This window comes from Ranitomeya variabilis, chromosome 8, assembly GCF_051348905.1.
Source record: "Ranitomeya variabilis isolate aRanVar5 chromosome 8, aRanVar5.hap1, whole genome shotgun sequence".
NCBI lineage: Eukaryota > Metazoa > Chordata > Amphibia > Anura > Dendrobatidae > Ranitomeya > Ranitomeya variabilis.
The window spans coordinates 66220893-66235662 of record NC_135239.1 but is presented as its reverse complement, the minus strand read 5'-3'; the positions used below and the strand labels follow the sequence as shown (position 1 = coordinate 66235662).

The window sequence follows — 14770 nt, the reverse complement described above, 5'->3', positions numbered from 1 at the left end:
GCATGAGCCTCACACAGCCTCCCTATATACTGCATGAGCCCCACACAGCCTCCCTATATACTGCATGAGCCTCACACAGCCTCCCCATATACTGTATGAGCCCCACACAGCCTCCGTATATACTGCATGAGCCTCACACAGCCTCCGTATATACTGCATGAGCCCCACACAGCCTCACTATATACAGCATGAGCCTCACACAGCCTCCCTATATACAGCATGAGCCCCGCACAGCCTCCCTATATACAGCATGAGCCCCACACAGCCTCCCTATATACAGCATGAGCCCCGCACAGCCTCCCTATATACAGCATGAGCCCCACACAGCCTCCCTATATACTGCATGAGCCCCGCACAGCCTCCCTATATACAGCATGAGCCCCACACAGCCTCCCTATATACTGCATGAGCCCCACACAGCCTCGCTATATACTGCATGAGCCCCACATAGCCCCTCTATATACAGCATGAGCCCCATACAGCCTCCCTATATACTGCATGAGCCCCACACAGCCTCTCTACATACTGCATGAGCCCCACACAACCTCCCTATATACTGCATGAGCCCCACACAGCATCCCTATATACTGCATGAGCCCCACACAGCCTCCCTATACACTGCATGAGCCCCACATAGCCTCCCCATATACTGCATGAGCCCCACACAGCCTCCCCATATACTGCATGAGCCCCACACAGCCTCCCCATATACTGCATGAGCACCACACAGCCTCCCTATATACTGCTTGAGCCCCACACAGCCTCCCTATATATTGCATGAGCCCCATGCAGCCTCCCTATATACTGCATGAGCCCCACACAGCCTCCGTATATACAGCATGAGCTCCACATAGCCTCCGTATATACAACATGAGCCCCACACAGCCTCCCCATATACTGCATGAGCCCCACACAGCCTTCGTATATACTGTATGAGCCCCACACAGCCACCCTATATACTGCATGAGCCCCACACAGCCTCCCTATATACTGCATGAGCCTCACACAGCCTCCCTTTATACAGCATGAGCTGCACACAGCCTCCCTATATACAGCATGAGCCCCACACAGCCTCCCTATATACTGCATGAGCCTCACACAGCCTCCCTATATACAGCATGAGCCCCACACAGCCTCCCTATATACAGCATGAGCCCCACACAGCCTCCCGATATACTGCATGAGCCTCACACAGCCTCCCTATATACAGCATGAGCCCCACACAGCCTCCCTATATACAGCATGAGCCCCACACAGCCTCCCTATATACTGCATGAGCCTCACACAGCCTCCCTATATACAGCATGAGCCCCACACAGCCTCCCTATACACAGCATGAGCCTCACACAGCCTCCCTATATACAGCATGAGCCCCACACAGCCTCCCTATATACTGCATGAGCCCCACACAGCCTCCCATATACTGCATGAGCCCCTCACAGCCTCCCTATATACAGCATGAGCCCCACACAGCCCCCCTATATACAGCATGAGCCCCACACAGCCTCCCTATATACAGCTTGACCCCACACAGCCTCCCCATATACTGCATGAGCCCCACACAGCCTCTCCATATACTGCATGACCCCCACACAGCCTCCCTATATACTGCATGAGCCCCACACAGCCTCCCCATATACTGCATGAGCCCGACACAGCCTCCCCATATAATGCATGAGCCCCACATAGCCTCCCTATATACTGCATGAGCCTCACACAGCCTCCCTTTATACAGCATGAGCCGCACACAGCCTCCCTATATACAGCATTAGCCTCACACAGCCTCCCTATATACTGCATGAGCCCCACACAGCTTCCCTATATACTGCATGAGCCCCGCACAGCCTCCCTATATACAGCATGAGCCCCACACAGTCTCCATGTATACTGCATGAGCCCCACAGAGCCTCCCCATCTCCAGCAAGAGCCCCAAACATCTTCCCTATATACAGGATGAGCCCCACACAGCCTCCCTTAATATTACATGAGCCCCACACGGCCTCCATATATACAGCATGACCCCCGCACAGCCTCCCTATATACAGCATGAGCCCCACACAGCCTCCCTATATACTGCATAAGCCCCACACGGCCTCCCTATATACTGCATGAGCCCCACACAGCCTCCCTATATACAGCATGAGACCCACACAGCCTCCCTGTATACTGCATGAGCCCCACAGAGCCTCCCCATGTCCAGCATGAGCCCCACACAACCTCCCTATATATTCCATGAGCCCCACACAGCCTCCCTGTATACAGCATGAGCCCCACACAGCCTCCCCATATACTGCATGAGCCCCACACAGCCTCTTCATATACAGCATGAGCCCCACACAGTCTTCCTATGTCCATCAAGAGCCCCAAACAGCCTCCCTATATTCAGCATGAGCCCCACACAGCCTCCCTATATATTCCATGAGCCCCACACAGCCTCTCTATATACTGCATGAGCCCCACACAGCCTCTCTATAAATTGCAAGAGCCCCACACAGCCTCCCTATATACAGCATGAGCCCCACAGCCTCCCTATATACTGCATGAGCCCCACACAGCATCCCCATGTCCAGCAAGAGCCCCAAACAGCCTCCCTATATACAGCATGAGTTCCACACAGCCTCCCTATATACTGCATGAGCCCCATGTAGCCTCCTCATATACTGTATGAGACGCACAGCCTCCATATATACTGTATGAGCCCCACACAGCCTCCCCATATACTGTATGAGCCCCACACAGCCTACTCATATACTGCATGAGACCCACACAGCCTCCCCATATACTGCATGAGCCCCACACAGCCTCCCTATATACTGTATGAGCCCCACACAGCCTCCCTATATACAGCATGACCCCCACACAGCCTCCCCATGTCCAGCAAGAGCCCCAAACAGCCTCCCTATATAGAGCATGAGCCCCACACAGCCAACCTATATACTGCATGAGCCCCACACTGGCTCCCATATACTGCATGAGCCCCACACAGCCTCCGCATATACAGCATAAGCCCAAGCACAGCCTCCCTATATAGTGCATGAGCCCCACACAGCTTCCCCATATACAGCATGAGCCCCAGCACAGCCTCCTTATATACTGCATGAGCCCCACACAGCCTCGCTAGATACCGTATGAGCCCCACACAGCCTCCCTATATACTCAAAGACCAAAAAGAAAGAAAAAAGCAGCATGGAGTCCAGATAAATATGTAAACAAACTTTATTAACAATTATTACAGGCTTAAAAATGAACAGAGGGAAATGATCCCCGTGCTGTACTCAGCACGCATCTGCAAAAACAGGGGGTATGTGCCTGTAGTACACATATATCCACATTATAACCGATAGTAACAGACTAAAGTGACTGTGCATAAGGTTCAACAGAACCTGTATTGGACACATGGGTCCGTCAAAAGTAGCTACCAAGTACACTTCATATTAAGTATATAATCATATACATACCAGATAATGTGGAGAAAAAGTCACGGCGTGGATTGGTACTTCCCCCTGTATCCCCCGACGCGCGTTTCGGCTATCGCCTTTCTCAAGGCGATAGCCGAAACGCGCGTCGGGGGATACAGGGGGAAGTGCCAATCCACGCCGTGACTTTTTCTCCACATTATCTGGTATGTATATGATTATATACTTAATATGAAGTGTACTTGGTATCTACTTTTGACGGACCCATGTGTCCAATACAGGTTCTGTTGAACCTTATGCACAGTCACTTTAGTCTGTTACTATCGGTTATAATGTGGATATATGTGTACTACAGGCACATACCCCCTGTTTTTGCAGATGCGTGCTGAGTACAGCACGGGGATCATTTCCCTCTGTTCATTTTTAAGCCTGTAATAATTGTTAATAAAGTTTGTTTACATATTTATCTGGACTCCATGCTGCTTTTTTCTTTCTTTTTGGTCTTTGATTAATTTAAGGCAGTGGTCCTATATGTTCCTTTTTGGGTCCCAGTTTCTTTTTGCACTGAATATACCCTATTTGGGCTTTGAATACTATGTTGGTGACCTCTCATTGTTCCACCCTAGTGTTTTACTCCCTATATACTGCATGAGCCCCACAACCTCCCTATATACAGTATGAGCCCTATACAGCCTCCCTATATACAGCATGAGTTCCACACAGCCTCCCTATATACTGCATGAGCCCCATGTAGCCTCCTCATATACTGTATGAGACGCACAGCCTCCATATATACTGTATGAGCCCCACACAGCCTCCCCATATACTGCATGAGCCCCACATAGCCTCCCCATATACTGCATGAGCCCCACACAGCCTCCCTATATACTGCATAAGCCCCACACAGCCTCCCCATATACTGCATGAGCCCCATCACAGCCTCCTTATATACTGCATGAGCCCCACACAGCCTTGCTATATACAGTATGAACCCCACACAGCGTCCTATATCCAGCATGAACCCCACACAGCCTTCCTATATACTGCATGAGCCCCCCACAACCTCCCTATATACAGTATGAGCCCCACACAGCCTCCCTATATACTGCATGAGCACCATGTAGCCTCCTCATATACTGTATGAGACCCACAGCCTCCCTATATACTGTATGAGCCCCACACAGCCTCCCTGTATACTGCATGAGCCCCACACAGCCTCTTCATATACAGTATGAGCCCCACACATTATTCCTATGTCCAGCATGAGCCCCACACAGCCTCCCTATATACTGCATGAGCCCCCCACAGCCTCCCTATATACTGCATGAGCCTCCACAGCCTCACCATATACAGCATGAGCCCCACTCAACATCCCTATATACACCATGAACCCCACACAGCCTCCTATATACTGCATGAGCCTCACATAACCTCCCCATGTAGTCAATGAGAGTCCCATAGCCTTCTTATGTCCAGCATGGACATACAATACAATATTTTGCTCTCCCTATGGTCCTCCATAGAATATAATGCACCGCCTTTGCTCCTTACAACAGAATTTAGCCCTTCTTGTCCTCCATACAATATAATGCAGACCTCATGGTCCTCCATACAATATAATGCACTCCACATGGTACTCCATACAATATAATGCATTCGCCATGGTCCTCCATATAACAAATAACTTACCCCCCCATTGTCCTCCATAAGATAGAATGCACCCCCATACTCCTCCATGTAAGATAATGCACTCCTCATGGCCTCTATACAGTATAATGCACTGCCCATGGTTCTCCATACAGTATATTGCAATCCCTGTTATCCTTCATAGAATGTAATGCACAGCCCATAGTCCTCCTTACAATAGAATGCAGCCACCATGGTCCTCCACACAATATAATGCAGCCCTCATGGTCCTCCATACAATATAATAAGCCCCAGTGGTCCTCCATAGAATATAATGCCCCCATGGTCTTCCATACATTATAATGCATATAATAATGCACGCCTCATGGTCATCTATACAATATAACGAATCTCCAATTGTCCTCCATACAATACAATGTACTCTCCATGGTCCCCCATACAATATAATGCTCCCCCTTGGTCCTCTATATAGTTTAATGCACTCTCCATGGTCCTTCCTACAATATCATGCACCACCCATTGTTCTATATACAACATAATGCATTCCCATGGTCCTCTGTTCAATATAATACACAACCCAAGGTCTTCTATAAAATATAATGCACCCCACATGGTCATCCGTACAATATGAGGAACCATTTCCTTTTGTCCTCTATACAATATAATGACCTTCCCATGGTCCTACAACCAATATAATTCACCCACCAAGGTCATCTACACAATATAAAGCACTCAACACGGTCCTCCATATAATGCAATGCACTTGCCATGATCCTCCATACAATATAATGAACCTGCTATTGTCCTCTATACAATATAATTCAATCCCCCATGGTCCTCCATACAATGTAATGCACTCCCTATAGTGCTCCATAGAATATAATGCGCTCCACACGGTCCTACAGAGAATATAATGTACTCTCCATGGTCCTCCATAGAATGTAATGAGATCCCCATGGTCCTCCATACAATATATTGCTCTCACATCAAGGAAAATAGAAAAAATTGAAATCCGGCTCAACAGGACTGGATTTTCCTTTTCTTTTTACTTTTCAAAAGAAATACGGTGCATACATAAGAAAAATTTACATGGTCGACATGACCCAGTGTCTGAGCCCCAGGTGGATGAGCATAGAGCAACTGGGTGAGCTGGAATTAAGTTTCTATAAATATAATGCTCTCCCCATGGTGCTATATACAATATTATGAACCTCCTATTGTCCTCTTTATAATATAATGAACCTCCTATTGTCCTCTATACAATATAATGCACCCACAAATCACCTATACAATATAATGCACTCCCTATGGTCCTACATATAATATGATGCACTCCCCATGGACCTCCATGCAATATAATATACTCCCTATGGTCCTCCATACAACATAATGCCCTCCCCACAATTGTTCATAGACAATAATGCACTCCCCATGGTCCATTATACAATATAATGCATTCCCCATGGTCCTCTATAGAATATAATGCACCTCCCATGGTCCTCCATACAATGTAATGCACTTTCCATGGTTCTCCATAGAATATAAATCACCCTCCCCATAGTCCTCCATACAATATAATGCACCCCTCCATAATCCTCCATATAGTATAATGAACTCCCCATGATACTCTGTACAATAAAATGCACCCTCCATGGTCGTCCACACAATATAATGCACCCTCGTGGTCCTCCATACAATGTAAAGCACACCCAAGGTCATCTATACAATATAATGCCTTCCCTATGGTCCTCCACACAATATAATGCACCCCCACGGTCCTCCATACAACATAATGCACTCCCAATGGTCCTCCATAGAATACAATGCATTCCCATGGTCATGTATGCAATATATTGCACTCCCAAGGGTCCTCCATAAAATATAATGTGCTCTCCTTGGTCCTCCATAGAATATAATGCACCTCCCCATTGTCCTCTATACATTATAATGTACCCGTTTGGTCCTCTTTATAGTATAATGCATATCCCATGGTTCTCTATACAATATATTGCACCCCTTATGGTCCTCTATACAATATAATGCACTTTCCATGGTCCTCCATACAATATAATGCACTCCCTATTGTCATCTATACAATATAATTCACTACTTATGGTCCTCCGTGCAATATAATGCCCTAGCTTGGCCCTCCATACAATATAATGCACCCCCTATGGTTCTCCATACAATATAATGCACCGCTATGGTCCTCCATACAATATAATGCCCCCCTATGGTCCTCCATACAATATAATGAACCACCTATAGTCCTCTATACAATGTAATACAATCCCCCACTGTTCTTTATACAATATAATGGACCCCCCATGGTCCTCCATGCAATATAATGCACTCTCCATGGTTCTCCATTCAACATAATGCACCCCTCATGGTCATCTTTACAATTTAATACACTCCCCATAGTCCTCCATATAATAAATTGCAGCCCTTCATAATCCTCCATATAGTATAATGCACTCCCCATGGTACTCTATACAATAAAATGCACCCCTATGGTCCTCCACGCAATATAACACCCCCCCCCCCCCGTGGTCCTCCATACAATATAAAGCACCCCCATGGACATTTATACAATATAATGCCCTTCCCATTGTCCACGACACAACATAATGCACCCCTATGGTCCTCCATACAATGTAATGCACTCCCCATGGAACTCTATATAATATACTGCACCACCATGGTCCTCCATGCAGTATAATGCACCCCCCATAGTTCTCTATACAATATAATACAAGCCACGTGGCCCTCCATAGAATTGAATGCGCTCCCGATGGTGCTCCATAAGATATAATGCGCTCCCCATGGTCCTCTATAGAATGTAATGAGCTCCCCGTGTTCCTTCATACAATATAATGAACCTGCAATTGTCCTCTATACAATATAATGGCCTCCCCATGGTCCTCCAAAGAATAGAATGCACCCACCAAGCTGATCTATACAATATAATCCACTCCACATGGCTCTCCATACAATATAATGCACTTCCCATGGTCCTAAATAGAATAAAATGGGCTCCCTATGGTCCTCCATAGAGTATAATGTGCTCCCCATGGTCATCCATAGAATGTAATGAGCTACCCATTGACCTCCATACAATATAATGCCTTCCCATGGTCTTCCATACAATGTAATGCACACCTCATTTTCCTCCATAGAATATAATGCGCTCCACATGGTCCTCCATAGAATGCAGTGTACCCCCCATGGTGCTCCATACAATATAATGCGATACAATAATAAAGAGGCTAAGGACACTTGATCAATATATGACTAACATCATCTACTATCGTAAGGTGCCATATAGATGAGAACTGATATGAAACAACATGCAAATAAAAGAATATCTGTATTAAATAACAATAGTATAAAAACAAATTTAAAAAGACAGGGCAAGAAAAAAGGGCCTCCAAATGATGGGGAAAGGAAGCAGCAGCAAGTAATGATAAAGCGCACAGTTAAAGAATAAAATGCGAGCACCATGCATAAAAGAAGCAGGCGAATGTATAATCCTTAAATTCATGAAGGGGCAGGAACAGAGACTTAGCAAGCACTACAAATTTGCTTTATATGCTAAGTTTTGCAGATGCAATATTAAATAGCTGCCTGCAAGAAGGAAAGGAAAGAAACAAAGTCCAGGAGGAGTGAAGACAAGGTGAGGTGCTTATGGATTATATGCCATAGAAGCTAGTTCCTTCACATCACATGTGCTGACAGAGCTCAGTAAATAGCAGGTATATAAAATGTCCAGGAAGTTCAGAATGCTCATATAGTTAGATACCTGCTAGAAGACTGGAACTGTGAGACTGTGCAGTAGGGCCAGCTGCTGCTAGAGATCCCCTTGCCCGATGTGCACCGTTTCGCAAGGTTGCTTCTTCCGGGGGCCTGACTATGGTCCTCCATACAATACAATGCAGTCCCCATGGTCCTCCATAGAATATAATGCACCCCCCATAGTCCTCCCTAGAATATAATGCACTCCCAATAGTCCTCTTAACAATTTAATGCACAACCCATTTTCCTTCCGAGAATATAGTAGACTCCCCATGGTCCTTCATAGAATATAATGCACCTCCCATAGTCCTCCCTAGAATATAATGCACTCCCCATAGTCCTCTTAAAAATATAATGCACACCCCATTTCCCTCACGAGAATATAGTTGACTCCCCATGGTCCTCCATAGAATATAATGCGCACCCCATGGTCCTCCATAGAATGTAATGCGCTCTCCGTGGTCCTCCATAAAATGCACTCCCAATGGTCCTCAATAGAATATAATGTTCTCCCCATGGTCATCCATAGAATGCAATGAGTGACCTATGGTCTTTCATACAACATAATGCCCTCTTCATGGTCCTCCATACAATATAATGCACTCCCCATGGTCCTCCATAGGCTATAATCCACCCCCATAGTCCTCCATAGAATATAATGCACTCCCTATGATCCACCAAACAATTTAATGCACACCCCATGGTCCTCCAGAGAATTTAATGCACTCCCCGTGGTCCTCCTTAGAATATAATGCACCCCCAATGGTCCTCAATACAATATAATGCACCCCATGGTCCTCCATACAATATAATGAACCTCCTATAGTCCTCCATACAGTATAATGCACCCTTCATGGTCCCCCATACAATATAGTTTACCCTCCATGGTCCTCCATAGAATATAATGCACCACTCATGGTCCTCTGTAGAGTACAATGCACCTTCATGGCCCTCTATACAATATAATGCATACCCCCTATGGTCCTCGATACAATATAATGAACGTCCAATTGTTTTGCATTCAGTATAATACACCCCCCATGGTCCTCTATATAGAATAATGCACCCCCATGGTTTCCCATACCATATAATGCACTCCCCAGTTATCTATATAATATAATGCATGTCCCATGGTACTCCATATAATATAATGCACTCCACTTTCGGTCCTCTATACAGAATAATGCAGCCCCCATGGTCCTCCTTACAATATAATGTACCCTCCATACAATATAATGAACATTCTATAGTCCTCCATACAGTGTAATGCACCTCCCATGGTACTCCATAGAATTTAGTGCACTGCCCATGGTCATACATGTAATAAAATGCACTCCCCATGGTCCTCCATAGAATATAATGCGCACCCCATGGTCCTCCAAAGAATGTAATGCGCTCTCCGTGGTCCTCCATAAAATGCACTCCCAATGGTCTTCCATACAAGCTTATGCACCCCCATGGTCATACATGTAATAAAATGCACTCCCAATGGTCCTCCATAGACTATAATGTACTCCCCATGGTTCTACATAGAATATAATGCACCTGCCATGGTCCTTTATAGAATATAATGCACCTACCATGGTCCTCCACAGAAAATAATGTACCCCCCATGGTCATCCATGCAATATAATGCACTCTCAATGGTCCTCCATAGAATAAAATGCACCTCCCATTGTCCATCATAGAACATAATACACAGCCCATGGTACCCATATAATAAAATGCAGCCCTGAACCCTATGGACCTCCATAAAATATATTGCCCTGACCATGGTCCTCCATACAATATAATGCACCCCCATGGTCCTCCATACAATATAACGCACTCCCAATGGTCCTCCATAGAATACAATGAACTCCTCATGGTACTCCATTGAATATAATGCACCTCCCATGGTCCTCCAAACAAGATAATGCACTCCCCATGGTCCTCAATAGAATACAAAGCACTCCACATAGTCCTCCCATGGTCCTCCAAACAATATAATGCACCCCCCATGGTCCTCCAGAGAATATAATGCACTCCACATAGTCCTCCCATGGTCCTCCAAACAATATAATGCATCCCCCATGGTCCTCCATAGAATATAATGCACCCCTATGGTCCTTCATGAAATATAATGCACCACCCATGGTCCTCCATAGAATATAATGCACTCCACATAGTCCTCCCATGGTCCTCCAAACAATATAATGCACTCCCCATGGTCCTCCATAGAATATAATGCACTCCACATAGTCCTCCCATGGTCCTCCAAACAATATAATGCACCCCCCATGGTCCTTCATAGAATATAATGCACCACCCATGGTCCTCCATAGAATATAATGCACTCCATATGGTCCTCCATGGAACATTATATATCACCCATGGTCCCCCATACAATAAAATGCAGCCCCCCCATCCCATGGTCCTCCATACAATATAATGCATTCCCTAAGGTCCTCCCTAGAATATAATGCATCCCCATGGTCCTACATAGAATATAATGCACCCTCCATACAATAAAATGTAGCCCTCCACCCCATGGTTCTCCATGCAGAATAATTCACCCACCCCCCATGGTCCTCCATACGCTATTATAACCTCCAGTCACTGATTTAAAAAAATAAATACAATGTTCACATCTCCTCCACCCGATGCTCTGGTCTGCTGAGCATGTGGTGTAAAGCGTCGAACATGTCAGAACAGTTGGCGTGCTGTAATGACGTCATCGCGCCCGCTATTCTGACACGTCAGATGCCGAGGCAGAATGATGGGTGTGGAAGCGTCTGCCGGCACTCCCTCCTCATCATCAATGGTCACGAGCAATGATGATGGAAGACGGAGTGTCAGCAGACGCTTCCGCCCCTATCATTCTGTGCGGGGGGCAGTGCGGCTGCTGACGGGCAGAGGGGGGCCCAGTGCGGGCGCTGACACCGGGCTTCCCTGGCTCACGGGCCACATTGTAGTGGCGTGGCCCGCCGCCATTGGTGGTACACCGCTGCATATAAGAGCAGAACTCAATATGGCAGATACTGCAGACATTTCACACAAGGCATACACGAGGATTTCTAAATATACGGCGTATGGTGCTGATAAACAACCGCAATGCTCATGAAATAACCTCCTAAGAGACGGAAAATCCTCATACAAATGTCACTAGGATTATTATTATTTATTATTATAGCGCCATTTCCTCCATAGCGCTTTACATGTGAGAAGGAGAATACATAGTAATAACAGGTGCAATAATCCTGACCAATACGAGTCAGCGACTGGTACAGGAGGAGCGAGGACCCTGCCCCCGAGGACTCACAGTCTACAGGGGGTGGGTGAGGATACAGGAGGGAGGGCAGCGCTGGTCGTGCAGCGGTGTGGTGGAGCGAGGGTTACTGCAGGTTGTAGGCTTGTCGGAAGACGTAGGCCTTCAGGTTCCTTAGGAAGGTTTCCACAGTAGGTGAGAGTCTGATATGTTGGGGTAGAGAGTTCTAGAGTAGGGGGGATACACTGGAGAAACCTTGTATGTGAATGTGGAAAGACTAAATAAAAGGGGGGTAGAGGAGGAAATTGTAACATTATAACATTGGCAAAAAATGTGGCAACTTCTAGGACCATTTACTGCAGAGAAAGTCATTTAAGGAGTTATTCACTACTGGTCAACCCCTTCTGAGTGCTGCAGAGCAACAAAGTAAAAGCACTCCATGTTTACAGGAGACTCAGCGCCAGCATCGTTGGAATGGCGCCATTCCAGGAGGTGTGTGTTTTTTATTTTATTTCAGACACTGCAGCATTTAAAGGGGTTATGTCACCAAGGTTTTAACACCTAATCTGAGATCTAATATATTTAGAATTATATATCTATATACTGTAATATATAAAGAGAAATGTGTCACGTATTGAGCTGCTTGCTAAAATCACTGTTTTATCAGCAGGAGATTATCACTAGAGGACTGCTGCAAGATAGTCATCCATATTCATGAGCTCTGTATAACTCCACCACTGATTCAGAGCTTTCTGCCTATGCACAGTGTACACATACACAGAATGCTTCCAATCAGTGTTGTTAGCAGGGTTATACAGAGCTCAGCTTTGAGAGAACTAGTAAATCTGCAGCTGATAAGACTGTCAATTTATCACAATTACACCATGTAGTCCAATAAGTAGTATATCACTGGTATAAGGGTCTCTGCCCCTATATCATGCTGCTCTCAGATACAGTAACGAAAAACTGCTGACAGATTCCCTTTAAAAAGGTGTCAGCATTTTCCATATCTTGTGGTAAATCTCATCAGAGCTGAACCTGGACATTACACAATGATAAGAACATGTCACCATGATTCGGGAACAGATAACTCTGACCATGTTATATTGGTAAACTGCCTATAACACCTATAATCTTCTGCACTAATATAAAACTGGTTTTGGTAATTTTTCATTATAAAGGTTCATTTGATGTAGAATCATTTAGCTGACTTTTTATCCCCGGATTACATGTGGAGATATAAAACATGTACAATAACTTTCTCTGTAATTGATAGTTCTTTTTCTCTACTTACCTGAGCCTCCTGGGTACTTCTGCAGGTCTTTTTTTTCCTGAATGTTGGTCTTAATAATTGGTGTCTTTCCTTCCTCTGAACAGTCCAGGCTGATTCTTCTGTTCTTTGGTCCTTTACTCTGGACAATGACGTCTTCATCCACTCGGTCCATCTCTGGGGTGGGAGACATCTTCTGTCCTGCGTCTGGATATTTCCTCTTTTTGCCCTTCCTTTTGGGCTCTTTGATTGAAGACTTCTCATCAGCCGATGAGTCAAAGTGTCTTCTGTTCTTTAGCCTTTCACCTTGGGCAATGACGTCCTCATCCACTCGCTCCATTTCTGGGGTGGGAGACGTCTTCCGTCCTGAGTCTGCTTTTTTAATCTTGCGTCCCATCCTTTTTGGTTTTTTGATTGAAGACTTGTCATCAGCCGATGAATCCACGTGTCTTCTTTTCCTCTCTCTCTTCCTCCCTACAAACTCTTCTTTCTCCATATTAGCGCTTTGCTTATAATCCACAGACAGATTCTTCACCTTCACCATCAACTCCAACTGTCACTTTCCTCAACTGTCAACTGAGCGCACGGGCACCTGGATGGCACTGGTCATGTGATCAGTAACTGACCAATAGGATTGCAGGGTATATGCTATAGGAATGTATCAATTTCATATACGGGTTGTAATAAAATTAAATCTGTTTCTGTTTTACTGTTTTTAGTTAGTTGATCTAATCTTTATCTTTGCAATTTTCCATCACTTGAGTATTATCTCACAGATAATGTTAGGATTGTTGGGCCCATTTTAACAATGTTCTGTATTATTTGTCCACACAACAATCAATAAACTGTATACCTGACCACTGTACTTATTGAGAATCATCTTATGGGGTCATAATCAACATTTGTGCAGCATTATATGGGGCATATTTTAATATGGGGCCCATCATGAACTGTATGGAGCATTATATGGGGCTCCTGATTCAATATGGATATTCAAAAACACTTAACCTACTGATGTCTCAATTAATTTTACTTTTATGGTACCTATTTTTATTGTTGACATTTACCGGTAGCTTCTGCATTTTCCACCCTAGGCTTACACTCAAATCATTAAGTGTTCTCAGTTTTTTGTGGCAAAATTAGGGGTCTCGGCTTATACTCGGGTCGGCTTATACTCGAGTATATACGGTACATATTTTTTTACAGTCTCCTCTCATTATATATATATTGCCGCCCCTTATTACACTGCACTCTCTTTATGTATAGCGCCGTCCCTTATCACATAGTTCCCTCTTGTTACATACAGCACTGTCCCTTACATATCAGATTCTCGTCATTTTTGTTATTTATACCTCCCTTTTCTTTATTACATATCGTCCATTCTTGTTAGATATA

General features: G+C 45.1%; 1 protein-coding gene across 1 annotated transcript in view; it reads right to left on the bottom strand.

Annotated features, from left to right (window-relative positions):
* Nucleotides 1–13919, bottom strand: part of LOC143788807 (protein kinase C delta type-like) — a 57818-nt gene extending 43899 nt beyond the window's left edge. The window contains exon 1 of the mRNA XM_077278709.1: nucleotides 13400–13919. Within this exon, the coding sequence (XP_077134824.1) occupies nucleotides 13400–13919 (520 nt within the window). The remainder of the gene's footprint in view (nucleotides 1–13399) is intronic.
* Between the last annotated feature and the right edge of the window lie 851 nt (nucleotides 13920–14770).